At 35.7% G+C, this 19,069-nt stretch overlaps 1 protein-coding gene across 5 annotated transcripts in view; it reads right to left on the reverse strand.

Moving 5' to 3' along the window:
* Positions 1-19,069, reverse strand: part of MRPL1 (mitochondrial ribosomal protein L1) — a 68,896-nt gene that overhangs the window by 22,527 nt on the left and 27,300 nt on the right. For all 5 annotated transcript variants that reach the window (XR_004477082.2, XR_004477083.2, XM_033406478.2 and 2 more), the window contains 5 exons: positions 16,089-16,347; positions 13,615-13,698; positions 12,184-12,255; positions 8,490-8,601; positions 2,392-2,498 (listed from right to left, as the gene is read on the reverse strand). Coding sequence is in view for 3 of the 5 variants with exons in the window: in XM_033406478.2 (XP_033262369.1) it covers positions 2,392-2,498; positions 8,490-8,601; positions 12,184-12,255; positions 13,615-13,698; positions 16,089-16,347 (634 nt within the window). In the remaining 2 variants the exon portion in view is untranslated. The remainder of the gene's footprint in view (positions 1-2,391; positions 2,499-8,489; positions 8,602-12,183; positions 12,256-13,614; positions 13,699-16,088; positions 16,348-19,069) is intronic.

A 19,069-nucleotide genomic window follows, 5' to 3' on the forward strand; every position in this document is an offset into this window, starting at 1 on the left:
TTGCTGGATTCTATTTGCTAAAGTTTAGTTTATAATTTTAATATCTGCATTCATGAATGATGCTGGACTGTCATTTCCTTTGTCTGGTTTTGGTATCAAGGTAATGCTAATTGCTTTAGGTGGGAGAGTAAATCAGCCAGAAGTAGAATTCTGTTTCATAGTTATTAGGTCATTATCTCATCTACTCCTTCCTAATCTAGAAAGTATATATCATTATCAACATCATTTTACATATAGGGAAAATGGGGAATGGGGGAAAACTGAGGCTCAGAGAGCAAGGTAACACAGTTCTAATCTGCAACTAGGATTTGAATCCACACGTATGAATCTAAAACCCATTCTCTTAACCTCCTACTATACTATACTATTTAAATAGTACTCAGAAAAGATTCTCTTGAGACACACAGATTAATTTCTTTTTCATTAAGAAAAAGCATTATATCTCTAAAAGATCCAGGTAGTCTGGTCTGGAGCCCATGTCTTAATCACTATGGTATTTGTTAAAAAGAATGAATGAGATGCCATTGTTTCTTATACACTGAGTTAGGATCTATATAAACTATTAACACTACTCAATATACTGAAAACATTACTTAAGAAAAAAGATACATCTAGGAAGAAAGAGTCTTATAAAGATACTTTACAGACCTAAACAGACCAACTAAAACAGTAACAATAGGTGTTATCATTCTAAAATTTTATTTAATCTTTGATACCACATTGTGAAATAGATATTACTATATAAATTTTATAGATGAGGGAATTTGAGACACAACAACATTAAGAAACTTGTTTGGGAGAAGGGGCAATATAGGAGTAAGGGGTTAAGAGGTACAAACTATTACATATAAAATAAGCTACCAGGATATATTGTACAACATGGGGAATATAAACAACATTTTATAATAACTATAAATGGATTATAACTTCTAAAAATTGTGAGTCACTATATTGTACACCTGTAACTTATACAATATTGTGCATCAACCATACTTCAATTAAAGAAACATTTAAAAAAAAGAAGAAAAGAAACTTGTCTAAAATCTGCCATCCCTTAAGTAGCAGAACAGGTATTCAAGCCCAAGTCTCTACAGCTCTAGAATAGTCTCTTAAAATTTGTATTTGGTTTCCTGTTTGTGTTTCACATTGCAATGTTGCCATCCCTGAGAAACAAGACACACTGCCAAGGGCCTTTTGGGAACAAGGAAATTCCAACATCAGATTCAAGCAGAGCTCAATGCCAACTGAATTAGAGCTAAGCTTTGATGATAATGAAGGCGAAGGGGGGTTTCCCAATCCCTGACTGGATTAAACTTTCTTTGCCCCCTTTCTAAAGCAAGTTTTCCTTCCATAAAACTAGATAAGTTCCTTTTATATATTTCTGATGATTTACAATAGGTACAGCTCAATGAGTTTGGACTACCAGTGGTGGGCTATAATGCAGAATTGCTCTCAGGAGTAGGATGGGCGGAGGAATAATAGCTCTTCCAATAACTCCAGTCATGAGGCAAGACAGGCTGAAGAGCCTGGACTCTTGAGGAGACTCCCAAGGTGTAAATACCAAGTATGCCTCATACTAGCTGTGAGACACTGGAAAAATTACTTAACCTCTTTGGGCTTCCATCCCTTCACCTATAAATTACAGATGATAATTTACCTCTTACAGGGTTCAGGATTAAAAGACAGAATATATGAAAAATGTCTGAAATAGTACCTAGCACTTGGTAGGCACTGTTTAAATTTGGCTAACAATATTATCATTATTCCTATAGTTACTGCACAGGAAAAAATTACATACATTAAACAGGCACGTTAGAAATTCTGTAGGATTAAGAAATATTGGCAAAAAACTATATCTTTTGAAACACAGTCCTATAAAAATCTGATTTAGCTATATTAGTGTCCCAAAAATGGCTTTGGAAATTAATTTCCAGCATCTTCTATAAGTGGGCAAACATCTTTTAAAACACAAGCAGGGATAATCAGAAACAATTCATTAAAATAAAGCAAATTACTCAATTCCATTAAAGTAGCATTAAATACTTACTATGGACTCAGCATTATGCAATACTCTATAAGGTACATGTAAGATCTAGACCCAACTCCCAAAATGCTTAAAATATTAGCAAAAATAACACAGAATAGACTAATAAGGCAAAGTACAAGTAAATGTCAGAGAGTGGCACATAACTCTAGAAAAGAAGGAATTCTAAAGCACCACTAAAATTTATGAATTCAACTCATAAAAAAAATTATCTATGTATATATTTAGTGCCACTTCTAATGCTACTGACAAGGACAAGTTCAAAGGGCTGGTATGTTATAAATTATTAATGAATCACTTAAGCAAAAAATAAAAGGGGTTACTGAATAATTTTCACTATAACTTACTGTTCCTATTTTGGTCTCCAGAAAGTTCTCCCTTTCTTCATCTACCTTAATTTCATGTCCAGTTTTAAATAATTCAAGCATTTTGGGGATGTCTCGGCCAATGGAATCTGGTTAGAAAAGGAGAAAATCCAGTTACCATTACATCTAAACAAGTAGCAAAAATTACTGAGTAAGAGAAACATTCAGGGCTTCCCTGGTGGCGCAGTGGTTGGGAGTCCGCCTGCCGATGCGGGGGACACGGGTTCGTGCCCCGGTCTAGGAGAATGGCCCGTGAGCCATGACTGCTGAGCCTGCGCGTCCGGAGCCTGTGCTCCGCAACGGGAGAGGCCACAACAGTGAGAGGTCCGCGTACCGCAAAAAAAAAAAAAAAAAAAAAAAAAAGAGAGAAACATTCAACCAAGTTAAGATATAAAAAATGATTTGTGGCAGAGAGCCTTTAGGGTGGCCCATTTCCTGGTGTTCATGCCTTTGTGTTATCCCTTCCCCTTGCATATGGATGAGAGTTGCAACGTGCTTCTAAGCAAGAGACAGTATGATTATGCATACCTGATTACATTACATAAAACTGCAATGCCTATCTTGGGGGAGTCTCTCTTCCTACTGGCTTTGAAGAAGCAAGCTACAATGTCGTGAGGGCATATGGAGAGCCATGGGTCAAGAAACTGAGATCCTCAGTCTAGAAACCTGCAAGGAACTGGATTCTGCCAAAAAGCCACATGAATCTGGAAGGGAACTTTCCCCAGTCAAGTCTCAGATAAAATCACAGCCCCAGCTGACACCTTGATTGTAGCTTTATGAGACCCTGAAGCAGAGAACCTAGCTTAGCTGTATACATATTCCTGACACACAGAAGCTGACATAGTAAATGTGTGTTGTTTTAAGCCACTAAATTTGTGATATTATTGTTGTACAGTAATAAATAGCTAATAAATAAGTATATACAATGATGATGCTTATACTTTAAGAAACACTGATGACAAATTAAAATAAAACCTATAAAATAACACATGATAAAAGCTGACAGTGGAGTCTTGAAATCTTTGAAGAACTTTTTACTTACCTTTGTGTGAAATTTGTCTGACCTGCCTTACCATAAAGAAGGGAAGGAACTAGAAAAGTAGCAAGATCTAGCAGTAGAAATAATACCTCAGTGAGTGGTACAATCTGGAAGCAGCTCATTGCTGCACAAATGGTTACAGAAGCTGGCAGGAAGAAAGAGTTAAGAATTGAGACTTTATTGGATTCGAATGTCACTTTGTCCTCCATTAGGGTGGAAAAAAAGATGCAACTGAATAAAGAAAGGAGAAAAAAGGAATCAAGGTAAAAACTAAGAATTTTCAAAGGACCATGGAGGAGACTCCAAACATAAACTATACCTTCCTAATCTTTAATCATTAACATTTTAACTCAAATTCAACACATAAAATAATATATATTTTTTAGTTTTACTTTAAACTTTTTTTAAATTTGTTTTCTATTGAAGTATAGTTGAATTACAATGTTGTGTTAACTACTGCTCTACAGCAAAGTGACTCAGTTATACATATATATATTCTTTTCCGTTATGGTTTATCACCAGATATTGAATATAGTTCCCTGTGCTGTACAGTAGGACCTTGTTGTTTATCCATTATATATATACCAGTTTGCATCTGCTAATTCCAAACTTCCAATCCAACCCTCTCCCATCCCTCTCCCCCTTGCCAACCACCAGTCTACTCTCTATGTCCCTGATTCTGTTTCTGTTTCACAGATAGGTTCATTTGTGTCATATTTTAGATTCCATAAATAAGTGATATCATATGGTATTTGTCTTTCTCTTTCTGACTTACTTCACTTAGTATGATAATCTCTAGTTGCACACATACTTCTAATATTCCACAATACCAAAACTTAACCTGAAAAAATTCCAATTTTGTACCTAGAAAATGTGATTTATTTGAAGGGTAAGAAATACAATAAGGAACATACCACTAGAGACACACCACTCTCAGTGTGTCTCCAGCAGCTCTTCCCATGATAAGTCAATATGAAAATCTCATTATATACAGCCACTATGGAAAACAGTATGGAGGTTCCTCAAAAAACTAAAAATAGAATTACCATATGATCCAGCAATCCCACTCCTAGGCATATATCCAGACAAAACTATAATTCAAAAAAATACATGGGGACTTCCCTGGTGGCACAGTGGTTAAGAATCTGCCTCCCAATGCAGGGGACACAGGTTCAAGCCCTGGTCCAGATCCCACATGCTGCAGAGCAACTAAGCCTGTGCGCCACAACTACTGAAGCCCGCACGCCCTAGAAGCCACCACAGTGAGAAGCCTGCACACCTCAACGAAGACTAGCCCCCGCTCGCCGCAACTAGAGAAAGCCTGCGCACAGCAACGAAGACCCAGCGCAGCCAAAAAAAAAACACAATAATGAGAAATCCGATGATAATGGGAAGTGGAGATTAATATTTTATATAGGATGATTACAGAAGGGCTCTCTGTTTAATGTGATATTTGAATAAGAATGTGAGCCAGGCAAATTAGCAAAGAACATTACAGACAGATGGGACAATGAGTCCAAAGACCTGAGAAGGAAGAACACTTAGTGCATATAAAGAAGGGCAAAGAGGCCACTATGGCTGGAGTAAGGGAAATGAAGGAGAGCAACAGAACCAGCTGTAATATATCAATAATTCATCTATAATAATTATAATCATACCTAATCATCATTGGAGTCTTTTACACATAGTTTTTAAACTAGCACATGAGAGAGGGAAATTTAGAAAAATTTCAAATTGGTTACCCAGCAAAAATTCCGTGTTTTAGCATTTTTCTTTATATAATCAAATTGTTTCAATAATGCAAGCAATACTCTGAAGTACAGCATGTCAATCTATGAGTTAAAAATAATTTACATTAGATTTCAATAATTTTATATCCATTACTCTCAAATATGATACAATACCAACTTCCATACAGAAAGCAGTGTCCTACTCAGTAGATGTGAATACTCTTTGGACAAGTCTGCAGGAATATCCTTTTGACAAGACTCCAGCTGGAGCACTGATGTTCAATGCTAAGAACTATGTGTTAAGAGGAACACACAGTAGTGGGTCCAGTTTTCTAATTATATCCCTTACCTGCCAACAACTTAGCATGTTTTAAAAGAATTCAACTATTTCCACATATGCCATAGTACCTACTATGGCTTAATATGCATAATAGAAAACTGATTCCATTAAGTCAAGATATTTTTCATACTAGTATTTTTTGTTTAGTAAATGCTAAAAAATAAGATTAGGAATAAAGAAAGTCAAAAAATATCAATTAAGATGTATCTATATTAGATATGAAAGAATTTCAGAGGGCATTTGTATTGTGGAGAAAAAAAAGCTAAGTTGACATGCAAAATGAAGGCCAATTTCTTCCAAGAAATTTTAAAAAGCAAGTTTTAAATGTCATTTTTTTAATAAGATAAAAAAGAAATACTCAGAAAACAAGCCAAATGTGCACTGGAAAAATAGAGAACTTGCCTATAGTTACGTAAGCAATTAAAATAAAACAAATAAAACTGCAGCATTAAACATGCTGCAAAATGTGCACATTCAATCCAGCCAAGTTGGTTACACCCACTCCCACTAGAAAAACAAAATGTAAGATAAAATGAGAAACTAATGAGCTCAGCTGCAGGGGCTTGTTTGTTTGTTTTTTAATTCCATCCATTTGCTCAAAACGTAATTTCTATTTTACCCTACGTCTTTTGTTGGATGTAAGGGGAAACAAATGTTCCTAAACAAGATTCTGAATAAGCTCTAAAAATGCATAATACAAGCTTCATTTGTTCTAATGCACATCTGGTGTATTCTGCTTTCACATTTTTGACAGGTTAATCATTTGTCTTCATGTTTAAAGAACATAAATGTTTTGCCAGTGCTGTTAAGCAGATCGTGTGGGGCTGAAAAGAAAAAGTTAGGGAAGGAGAAAGGTCTGCCTGGTTTTCCAAGATGATTTGTTAAGCAAATTGGGGAGGCTGGGCGGAGAGAACATACCTAGGTAACTTGACCATGGTATACACAAGCTATGATTCATTATGAAAGCAGAAACAAAGCCCACTAGTAAAAATAAACATTTTCAAAAGAAACTTTTCTTATTTGAAATAAAGAAATAAGTTATCTGAAAACCTTTCAGTCCCAAATTTTGCAATGAAAATGGTAATAAGAAACCTCAACGCTAAAGAGAATTGAGGCCAAAAGAGTTATTCAAAGAATGGATAAAGCAGCAAAGGTAACAAAATTAATTTCTGTGAAAAACCAGTTAACCGTGCAAAGCGAGGAGCAAGCTGAATACAGATATATTCAGTATTCAGTTTCAGTTTTAATTGACTATATTTAATATTGTTTGGCTTTGTTGAGCTTGAATTTAATTAGAAAAAAATATGAGAATTATTTTCAAATTCAACTGCAACTCTGGTTTAATTTTTAAAATAATGTTCAATTTCAGGTCCTACTTAGGAAAGAATGTAAGTGTGCTTCCATGAAAACACACACTACTGTATTGGAAATCCCTAATAAAAAGTGTCAAACCTCAGTCCAATATCTCAAAAGGATGTGTTATTCAATGCAGGCTATCAAGAATAAACAAAACACTAGTACAACAAAACTGAAGAGTACATTTGAATTTGCTTACAGCATAGAACATGATCTATAATTCAGATGAGCATTAGTGGCTATCATGTATGAAGAATTTTTTTTAGCTCAACTAGAGTTAAAATTTGAAGACCAATCTACTAAAATGATTTTAAAATACTTGCTCTTTTACCTCATAAAATTTTATTTGAAATAACGTCTATCTATAGCAGATATCCAGCACCATCTAAAAGAAACAATGTCTGCAAATGAACTTACTTTTCTTCCCAAATCTACTCCCTGTTTCCATTAATGACATCAACTTATTAGGAGAGATTCTAAGGTTTAAATCTCAGCATCATTTGACTCTTCCCTTTCTCTCTCTCAACATGTCCATTCCTAACTACTTAGTGCAAAGTCCTATTATCTTTGACATCTGTCCTCTTCACTCCAGTCTCATTATGAAGACTTTAGTTTAAACATTACCTTTATTAGTCTCTGGCAATTGCACCTGAACTGGTCCCCCTGCATCTACTTTTGATTCATGCCAATACATCTTACAAACTCTTGCTAAATTAAAGCTCTGGAGAATCCCCCACCTTAAAAACTTCTAAGAGATTCCTGCTGAATACAGAATAGAAGTCCAAATTTATTAGGATCTTATTCAAGATTCTGCTCAACATGGCATCAATCTACCTGTCCAACATATTCTCTTTCATTTCATAGGGGTACCATTCACTACAGCCAAAGAGAACTAATTGATATTTCTGGGATGTAGCCTATAATTTCTAACTTACTTCAGTGTCTGTGATTAACAGATTCTTTCCACTTAAAATAAAATCCCCCTTAATCTGATCACCAAATTATTCAAGGTACAGTTTAAATGTCACCCCCTTCAGGGTGCCTTCTCTGATTTCCCCACCTATGTATAAATTCCTCCTCTACTGAACACCTACAGCACCTTGTGAATTTATCATATAATACTTCATACTTTATAACAAGGCTATTTATGTAGAACCCTTACTTCTCTTACTAGGTTTCATAAGGGGGAAATATCCACAAGGGAAAAGTTGCTCAAGGGAAATAACTGCAGAACCATACACAGTAAGCATTCATACATATATGTTGAATGCTAACATAAATGAGCATACATGTTATATTGATAAAGAAGTATAAAATAGTATGATGATAACATAAGTAGTGGGTAATATGTTCCACTAATTTAAAACTAGAATATGGCCTAAATTTAAAGATCTGGTATTATAAAGTCACTAGGTCTTCAAATTACATTAAATCACCAATATTAATGCCAAAGGAAAAAAAATATTAAATCCATATGTTCCTATATAACACAAAACTCAAACACCAGAACATATTATTTATTCTACACATATATTAGCAATTTTGTTTTCTAACTAAACATATATATAGAAAGTTGTTGATAGCATATTGAAATAGTAAAAGAATTCTCCCTTACTTCGAGTAAGCTTAGGAAATCTGTTTTTCAGTTTCTTCCTTAATGGATTAAGCTCCGGCATTATTTCTGGAACAGCTACATAAAAGTCTGGTTGAATTTCATCATCCAAAATCTAAAAATCAGGGGGGAAAAGATATCCTTAGATTGTATAAAAAGCTTTATCCTTCTAAAAATAAAGTCTAATGTAGCAATAATTTCCCTTATAATTTAGAAAACAGCTATTAAGCACAATTCTTTAACCACAAGGATCATTTGAACACATTTATCAATTATGAAAACCATCAGAAGCAAAACATTTTCTGATGTTTTCTTTTAAAAATAGCCACATCCATTAAAAACAAACAAATAAACAAACATTTAATGGGCTTAATTCTTCCATGGCGTTATGTTTGGCAAAGTGTTACAAGCTAGAACATATCACTGATGTGTACCTGGCTCATACAGTCCCACAAAGTTGAATTCATATGTCCATCAAAACTGAAGGAATATGTTGAAAATTTTGTAATAGATCACATGTAAAATTAATAACCACTAGCTGCCAAATCACTAGCAACTACACTGTTTCCCTAAATTTGGAGCATCAGGAGAACTGAGTGTATAATTATTTTCACAAAGAACTGAAACCAAAATTCTCTTTGCCTCCAAAAAATGAAAGAGGAGTGGAATGGTCAAAGACAAGTTTACTTATAGTTTATTATCCATACTCCATTTCTATTCTAAGGCAAAGAAAATAATTTCAATTTTTAAAACACATTTTAAATTAATTCAGGCAGGCACCCAAAATAATTGTTTTACTCCTACAGTATACTCCATTTAAAAATTCAGTTGATTATAAAATGAAGCAACTTTTTAGAACAATACTGCCTGGACAACAAACATTTTACCAATGATTTTTTTGCATAAAGTCTTATCACAGTATGTCATTCAAAGCCTTGGTTTGGGGTTACACACTGAACTGTAAAAACCTGGACCCTGGCAAAATTAAGTGTGATTCTGGAATTTTATCTTCCTGTTACTATTTCTTCTTTTTACAAATTCTTTACTCCCTAAACAACATACTGTGCTCCCCTAAACAATAACAACATACTTTAAAAGAGAACTTATAACATGCCAAGCATTCTGCTAAGCATCATACATGGTTTAGTTCATCAAGTCTTTACAATAAATCTACAAAGAAAGTACTATTGACCACACATTCCAGATAAGGAAATGGAGGGCTTAAGGAGGACGAGTCAATCTGTGCACTTTTAAGAGGCAGACCCAGAACTGAAACACAGGCAGTGTGGTTCCAGAACCAGGGCTCTCATCACGAGAAACATGAAAGCAGAGGCAACTTTGAAATGTAAAAGAACTGTATGTGACATTACTACTCCAACATCTTCTAATACTGATTCTAAAACATGTTCCTTTGAATTAAATTTAAAATTATGTTTGAAAGTTATGCGATAGTTAACCTTAAGATCATTATCATTGAATAATATAAAACTATATGGATGAAAAGCATGCATGCTTTAGAGACAAGTAAAAATGAAACTATTTAAAAATCCCTCAGAACCAAGCATACTTGTGATATTTCACAAGCATTGTAATTAAAGCAAAATGAATTTAGTAAATAAAGTCTTACCTAAGAAATGACTAAAAGTTCAGTAAAATCATCCTACATTTACCTATTATAAGCACTAAGTAAAACAGTATTGATATTTAATTAAAAAATACAAGAATGTGCAAAAAAAAAAATTGCAGCCATGATACTATTTACAAAACTGTACTGAATTTACTTCACAACCTGAATACCTTTTGAAAATAAAATGGATGAGTTTTAAAAGATACCAGGGGGTAATCTGCAAGAACATATTGGTTTTTATGCCTTATATAGGTGGCATTTTTCCCTCTAATAATAGATCATCAGTGGGGCACCTAAAGAGAAATTCTGTACCTGTAAATTTTACTTACCAAATAATTTCAAAATGCACCTGGTTTCCTTATTTGGGTTACTTTTTTCAAAATATTTTATTTAATGAACTTAATGATACAGAATACTTTCTGCTCCCATACCATTTCTTTCTTGAGAAGTAACGTCTTACTTAACATTTAAGGAGTGGAGATCTATTCAAACTCCACTGTTGCTATGACTGTTCTATAAGATACTCTTATGCTTGCGGAAGAAAACAGATGGAAGGCAGTACACAAGTTTAATAAGAATAGTTCGTTCTCTGACTCCGGGGTCCAAGCTACACTCTCAAATTCCAAAGAATATGTGGTATTGTTTATTTTTTAATATTAAAAGAATTTTAATAATCTTACTAATTTAAAATTTATGATACATGAGAGAGAATTGGGTACCACCCTCTAACTTTGACCTAGAAGCTGTATGAAAGTACAATCTCTTCATATTTTCCATTAGTTCTGCTCCCCAAAATAATTCTAGAGTTTCTCCTTAAAAATCCAGAATCCGGGCTTCCCTGGTGGTGCAGTGGTTGAGAATCCGCCTGCTGATGTAGGGGACACGGGTTCGTGCCCCGGTCTGGGAGGATCCCACATGCCGTGGAGCGGCTGGGCCTGTGAGCCATGGCCGCTGAGCCTGCGCGTCCGGAGCCTGTGCTCCACAACGGGAGAGGCCACAGCAGTGAGAGGCCCGCGTACCGCAAAAAAAAAAAAAAAAAAAAAAAAAATCCAGAATCCACACCAAATTTAGAGAACTACTGGGGTAGAAAAAAACACACTACAAGCACTGTTGTGCTTGGTCCAGTTAATGGTCCAGTTAAAACTTCCCCCAAATCAAAATCTGGATACAGGACAAAAGATAAATTTTCATATCACTTCCTCCAGTTCTAAAAACAAAACAATAAGTATTCCACAGTCTAAAGGATTAAATTTAGAAGAGAAGATTTTAGAGAATGTTAGGGAAATCTTTTGTATTTCAGAAATAACTCCCAAAATTCAACAGATGTGCCTCTTCTCCCCACGTCTTTTTTTTTTTTTTTGGCCACGTGGGATCTTAGTTCCTTCATCGGTGAAAGTGAGGAGTCCTAACCACTGGACCACCAGAAAATTCCCCTCCCCACCTCTTTAAAAAAAAAAAAATGTTGTCTTTGTTTCAAATGGGCTCCACAAATTCTTTGTTATTTTCCCAAGGCAGGCTATATAATCATTTTTTTGCCTCCATGCTAAGCCTACATTACTTGAACTGATGAAGTTGGGGAGGTAAAAGTTAAGAGTAACTAAAAGTACCATACTATAGAGGTCAGATACTATCCTTTGTGATCTACTAAAGCAAATCACACTTTTCACTCCAAGAAAGCAAAACAAATATCTGACCTTCAAAACGTGAATAGAGATATCCATGTGTGCTACCTTTTGCACTTCATCTCAAATCTCACATTCAAAACCAGAAAGAGTCATACTGCCCTTTCCAGTCTACCCACAGAACTCTCACAAACATATAGGAAACAAAGAAAAATAAATCACAATATAAATCAAGCATAGTTAATATAAGAAAGTCTGGATAGTTTTTTCTTAGCTTTATTTTGAGACTCAGAAGAGTAGGAAAATTTTCCCCTGTTCTGTAAAGCTCTACTAACCATTGATCAAAAGATATGAACAGAGTGGTTATGTTCCACATGTAATAAATCAACAGATGGCAAAGATAACAGAACAATTTCTATAACTAATGAACATGAAAACAATACTGTACCTTCTGAATCAGATTAGTTCCTCCTGCAAATGCAGCTCCATTTTCTTCTGCTATTTTTATCTCTGATGCATTCTACCAAAACACAATAGTATGAACATCAATCTTTAAGCAAATTCAGTCTGCTTTCAAGTATTTGTCAGAAATAATACCACAGTTCAAAATAAAAACTGGGTTTTTTTTTTTTACTTTTAATTGAATGTGCATCAATTTTCAACTAGATGCATCAGAGATATTACATCCAGAACAAGTTTAGTTTAGAGGTGATTAAAGTGTTTCTTGACTTAACATATGAGGAAACACATCAAAATGGCATACTAGGAACCCACCAAGTGGTCCTTAGTCTCCAATGCTATCAATACATCATCTTCCAAAAGTAAAAGATTAAAATATATTTAGTTTTGCTAATTTAAATGGAGACATTTTATCAAACCAATATACAAGAGTAAAATTTTTTTAATTTAAGAAACGAGAACCAAAATTTAGCCTATTGTCTGAAAATTCAAAGAAAAATGCACAGTATTAGGGTTTTTTTTTTTCTATATGTTCCATTCATGCCATTTGGTTTTACTGTGAAAACATATCACTCCCTTATTTACTCAAGTTTTGTGGCATTCCAAGAGCTATATTCTTTACTTTCCTAGGAAAAGAGTAAAGAATTTCTTCATTGAAAGTGAGACAGATAGAGAGGAATCAAAACACCTTATAAAACAAATTCATGAATATGTTATAAACAAATGTTTATAATACAAAAAGAATGACAAAGAGCTGTATTACTACACTTGTTATCGCCCTGACTTTCTTGACTTTCCAGACTAGACCATTTTAAAAGTGTGGTTTCTATGTCTTCATAGCACTAAATGGGCCAACTGCTTTAATGTCAATGTTATTCTTGTTTGAAGAGCTTCAGTAGGAAGCAGCAGCTAGTAGGATAAATTCTATACTTCTCTTCAGTTTCTTGTGAGAAACATAATATGGTAGATGAATAATGATGAAGTTAACATTGTGGCTTAGCTCTTTCTCAAGCTAATCAGAAGGACCAACCTGAAATAAGTCATCTAATTGCTTTGAGTGTCATGTGGGGAAAATAAGTCTAGAGGAATGCTAAGGTTTCCTCTAACTCTACTCATTCAGTTATTCTTTTTTTTTTTTTTTTTGCGGTATGTGGGCCTCTCACTGTTGTGGCCTCTCCCATTACGGCTCTCCCACAGGCTCCGGACGCGCAGGCTCAGCGGCCATGGCTCACGGGCCCAGCCGCTCCACGGCATGTGGGATCTTCCTGGACCGGGGCACGAACCCGTGTCCCCTGCATCGGCAGGTGGACTCTCAACCACTGTGCCACCAGGGAAGCCCTCATTCAGTTATTCTAATCATTGACTAATATGATATGTAAAAAAAATTAGACGATATAAAAAGTTGACAAAGGTTACTCACCCCTGTAAATACAGCAACTTTACTGGTCTCTGAAACAAATGGGTATGGCAAACTAAGAACACTGGCAAACGGCTCCACTTTTTTCTAAATACACAACAATGGAAAATCAATTATGAAAAATTCATTCAGCTTTTCTATATCTGAAATATTCACTGGTTACACTTCAAGGCATAAGAGATTATATTTCTTTTGTAAGAAATCCTAATAAAAATCTAAATCTCTCTCCCCAGCTCCATACTTCCACGGCACTTGGCTTCTATCTCTACATCATTCATCACAGTCTCTCACATATTAACAGATGAGTTTGCACAATCCATATCTTCCCCAGCACCTAGTACAATGCTTTCCACATGATGGATGCCAATAAATGTTTGCTGCCCTGAATTAAATTCAAAAGAACATGTAATTTTTTTAATAGCATCAAGCAGGACATGTATATAGCTATGCATATTGAACAATATCCAGCTGATCTGTTCAGTAGGTCACCCCTAATTTCCATCACTGGCTCTAAACAATCAGGTAAATCAGATGATATTAACTTTAAATCCAAGATTGATTGCCAAACCTGAAAGGCTCTTCTGAGTGGGTCTATTTTGAAATTACCTGGACCACCCACCACTTTCAGATATATTTGGGAAGCCAGTTGGAAAATCCCAAATAAATAATGGAATGCATGTGAGGCGCCCTAATACAGGTGGAGTTTCTACAGGGCCTCAGAACTAACATGTTCAGTCATTGGGTCAAGGACCTGTCTAGGCCTATGGCTCAGATCTCTTAGGGAGACGTCGCAGGGAAACAAGTTCTAGGCCCATAGTTTTGGTGCGGCCTTAAGGTCTGGAAGAAAGAGAAAAGGAGTTGCTCCCTAATTAAACTGATTGAAAGATTATATTTTTAGAAAAGCTTTGCATAGAGAGAACCTCCTGAGAATTTCTTTTCAGACAAGAAGGCACAAACTCTTAAGCACACTTTGTATCAGACATGCAACTCAGTTTTACTGACTGGCATTCCTTTGCCATTAACATGTCACAACTTACTTCAGTAAATTTTTCAATGGCAAGCAATCACAATAGCATCCCATGGGGGAATGCTGGCTTGTTTTACAAGCACTCTATCAATAACAAAAAATGTCTCAGGAAAACAACTGTACCCTTCCAATGTTATTAGTTTACAAGCGGCTTCCATTTATGAAATGAAACCTGTGGTCATACAAGACTTCGTTATAAACTACATTAATGGTTGACTGAGAAAGTGATTATCTTGGACAGTACAACAATTTAAAATAAAAGAACAGTAACACTATGGTATAAAATAAAATTACAACAGGGCTGGTATGAACTATAATAAATAAGAACTAAGAAATGAGACAGACCTTGGTTCAAATCCTAACTCCACCCCCTACTCTGTGACCTTGAGCAAGTTACTTCACTTTCTGTGTCTCAGCTTCCTCTTCTGAGATTATTATAGAATTAAATGAGCAAATGCATGCAAAGCATTTAGCACTGTGGCTGGTACACAGAAAGTTTCCAGTAAATGTTGATCGTTATTATTAAACTCTTACCAAATCCTTCACTATCATCTCATTTAATCCTCACTATAACCAAATGAACTAATAAGCATTTTATCCCCCTTTATAAAGAGAGGAAAAAACTGAGATTTAGAGAGGTTAAACCAGAAGCTTAAAGAGCAGGTAACTGGTGATGCCAGGATTCTGGCCTGTACTGTAACCCGACTCCAGAGCCTATGCTCTTAAGCACTATGCTGTACTACCTCCTTCTACGTGCTCAATTAATTGTTGTCGTTGAGATTGTTAAATTGTATTCAAAACTATATACCTTCTAGATGGACCCAAAAAAGACATTCTCGGAGTAAAAATTAAAATATCATCTCCAAAAAACTCAGACTTAAGTGAGAAGCTTATAAAATTTAGAGCTGTAATGGACCTCAAATCTAATCTAGTGTTTTTCCCACTTTCAGAATTTTATAAACAAGTCTTCCATGGAACTGCAATATATAAACAGACAAAGTAGAAAGGTTCTGGCTGAGATGAGAGTAAGGGGCTTGGAACTCCACCCAAACTTACTGTCAACTTTAGGATTCTAAGGAACACATCTGAAGGCTACTAAGCTAATCCAAAGTCCTCATTTACAGAGAAGGAACAACATACCCAGGCAGCCTAAGTCATTTTTCAAAGTTACAGCAATACCTCAATTAATTTTAACACTACTTTTATTGAAATTTATACCAGTGACTTTCAGATGAAGAGGAGATATATGTTCATCAACTCTGCAGAGTACATTCAACATTTTATCTTATATTTGGAAAATTAAGACAAACAAACATATTTTTCAACCTAAAGTTCAGAAAGAGCACAAGATTTTCTAAAAATTATTACAGGAGACAAAAATTGTTTAAATGAAGAAACGGCAATTCTTTCAACCACTGTTCACAAATAAATTTTAATTGAGTCTACATACCTTCTTCCCCAGTGTCATATCCAGTGTCAAATCAAGATAGACACCTTGCTTTGGATTAGTAAAGTCCAGAACTTGAAATTTCTTAAGTAAGTGAATAGCTTTCTCCACCTCGTATATCTGCCTTGGATATAAGCGTTTTAGGTAGACATCATTTTCAGGTTCACCTTCCATAAAGGGATATGACTTTATTTTTTCTATCTCATCTTTTTTCTCATCCAATGCTTTTTCTTTGGCACCTTTTTTTGTTTTCTTTGCAGGCCTTAAAAAAAAAATTCAAGATCAGTTATCTCAATATGTAGTCCAAGAGACTTAAAAAAAAAGGCAATGGGGCTTCCCTGGTGGCGCAGTGGTTGAGAGTCCACCTGCCGATGCAGGGGACATGGGTTCGTAACCCCGGTCCGCGAAGATCCCACATGCCGTGGAGCGGCTGGGCCCGTGAGCCATGGCCGCTGAGCCTGCGCATCCGGAGCCTGTGCTCCGCAATGGGAGAGGCCACAACAGTGAGAACCCCACATACCGCAAAAAAAAAAAAAAAAAAAAAAAAAGGCAATGTACATTAGACCAAAAAAAGACAAAAGATAAAGTTTATTTTAATTCAAAAGCATAGATTATTTTATAGTTTTTCTAGTGCAACAAATATTAAGTGAACTTTTGAACTGTTTGCAATTGATACAAAGTTGGATAAGGCATTGATGTTGCTCTCCAGAAACTTAGAGGAGACAGACATGCAAAGAGATAATTTCAATATGATGTGGTAAATACTTGGAGAATGTTATCAGGGCCATAGGGAAAAGACATTAACCCTGCCTAGGAGGAAGGGAAGAGTTCTGAAACAGATGACCCCAAAATCAATTCCTGAAGGATATTAGCCCAGATATATACCCAAGAGAAATGAAAATATATGACCACACAAACACTTGTACACAAATATTCATAGCAGCATTACTCAAAAGAGTCAAAAAGTAAAACAACCCAGATGTCCATCAACTGATGAATGGATACACAAAATGTGGTATATTCATACAGCAGAATATTAATAGGCAATGAAAGGAAATGAAGCACTGATACATGCTATAATTTGTATAAACCTTAAACACATTATGCCAAGTGAAAGAAGCCAGTCACAAAAGCACCACATGTTGTATGGTTCCATTTATAGTAAATATCAAGAATGGGCACATCTATAGAAACTGAAAGTAGATTTGGTGGTTGTCTAGGGCCAGGGGAGAGGGTTAAGGAAATGGGGAGCGACTGCTAATGGGCATGAGGTTTTGCGGGAAGATAATGAAAATGTTCTAAAACTGACTGTGGTGATGGTTGCACAATGCTGTGAATATACTAAAAACCACTGAATTGTACACTTTATATGGGTGAATTGTTTGGTACGTAAATTATATAGCAATAAAGCTATAGAGTTATACAGGCAAAGAAACAATGTAATAAAAGTACTGAGGCATGATAAACAGAATGGTACATAAGGGGAGCTATTATAAGTTCTAGCTGACTAGAGCAGGGGTTGGTAAACTTTTTCTGTAAGGGATCAGAGAGCAAATATTTTACGGTCTCTTGTCTCAATGACTCAACTCTGCCATTGTAATGTGAAAGCAGCCACAGCCAATTCAAAAATGAATGAGTGTATCTCCGTTCCAATAAAACTTTATTTATGAACACTGGTTTAAATTTTATAATTTTCCTGTGTCACAAAATACTGTTCCTTTTTTCCTTTTTTTTCCCCTAATCACTTAAAAATGTGAAAAACATTCTCAGCTCATGAACTGTACAAAAATAGATGGCAGGCCAGATTTTTTGGCCCACTGGCCATATTTTGCTGACTCCTGAACTAAAGGTAAAGCAAAAGGCAGGAAACAGCAGCACATGAGGCTGGCAGATCTAGATCACAGAGAGCCTCCTCTAGAAGCAATGAGAAGCCACTGAACAGGAGTGGGATCTGTATTTCAGGTAGAGTATTCTGGCTGCAATATAAGGGATGGATTTGACGGAAGCTAGATTGGAGACAATTAAGAGACAACTCGCTCCCTCTCTTCTTAAGGAGGTATGACAGCCTGAACCAGAGCAGTGATGGTAATAGGCTGGACAGATTACAGAGATATTTTACAAGGTAAATATTGAAGAGAGGGAAAGGGGAAAGAGAAGACTCTAGAATACTTCGTAGGGTTCTGGCTTGGGTGACTAGAGTAGTATCATTAACTAAAACCAGAAATAAAGAAAGCAAAACAGGTTTCTTATGAGGAAGGTAGTCGCAGAGATGAGTTCAGTTTGGGTAAACAGAGTTTGAGTGTGGGGTTAGTTGCATCACTGGCCCCAATTCCTTACCCCCTCTCTCTATTCAAGTCCCTCTGCTAAGTGACTCTGCAGTTCCTCCCAATTAAAAGGGTGGAGTATATGTCTCAGTGCCTTGATTTGGTCATGTGACTAGAAGACCAATAGAATAAAGCAAAAGTGACAGTTTCTATGCTCTAAGCTTAAGGCATAAGAGGCTTCATCTGTTTCCACTTGTAAGTTTGTATTTCTGCCATTTTCATAAGAACAGGACCGGGGTAGCCCAAGGTGGGAGGAGGCGAGAAGTGTGAAACACAGCTGCCCCACAGAGCCCTTCCTTAGATTGGACAATTCTCAGCTGACCTGCAGCGGACTCATGGAGGCACAGCAAGTCCAGCCAAGGTCATCAGAGACACCCATCCAAACCTAGCTTAGCTCAGCTCACCCAGAGATGTGTGGGCAATGATAATTAATTATAAGGGAGTTCGTTACATAGCAAATGCTAACAAGATGCTTCCAAACTAAGAAAATATGTTCAACAGAAAATTACAGGTAAGAGTTTGAAGTTAAGAAGTCAGAGCTAGAGATGATATATTTTCTCAGCATTCATTCAAGTCACACCTTTAATCTTTTAACCATAAAAGTTTTAAATTAGTGAAATAATATTTTAGAAAGATGTCTGGGTTCTAAGGTAGACACAA

This window comes from Orcinus orca, chromosome 4 (assembly GCF_937001465.1).
Source record: "Orcinus orca chromosome 4, mOrcOrc1.1, whole genome shotgun sequence".
Classification (NCBI taxonomy): domain Eukaryota; kingdom Metazoa; phylum Chordata; class Mammalia; order Artiodactyla; family Delphinidae; genus Orcinus; species Orcinus orca.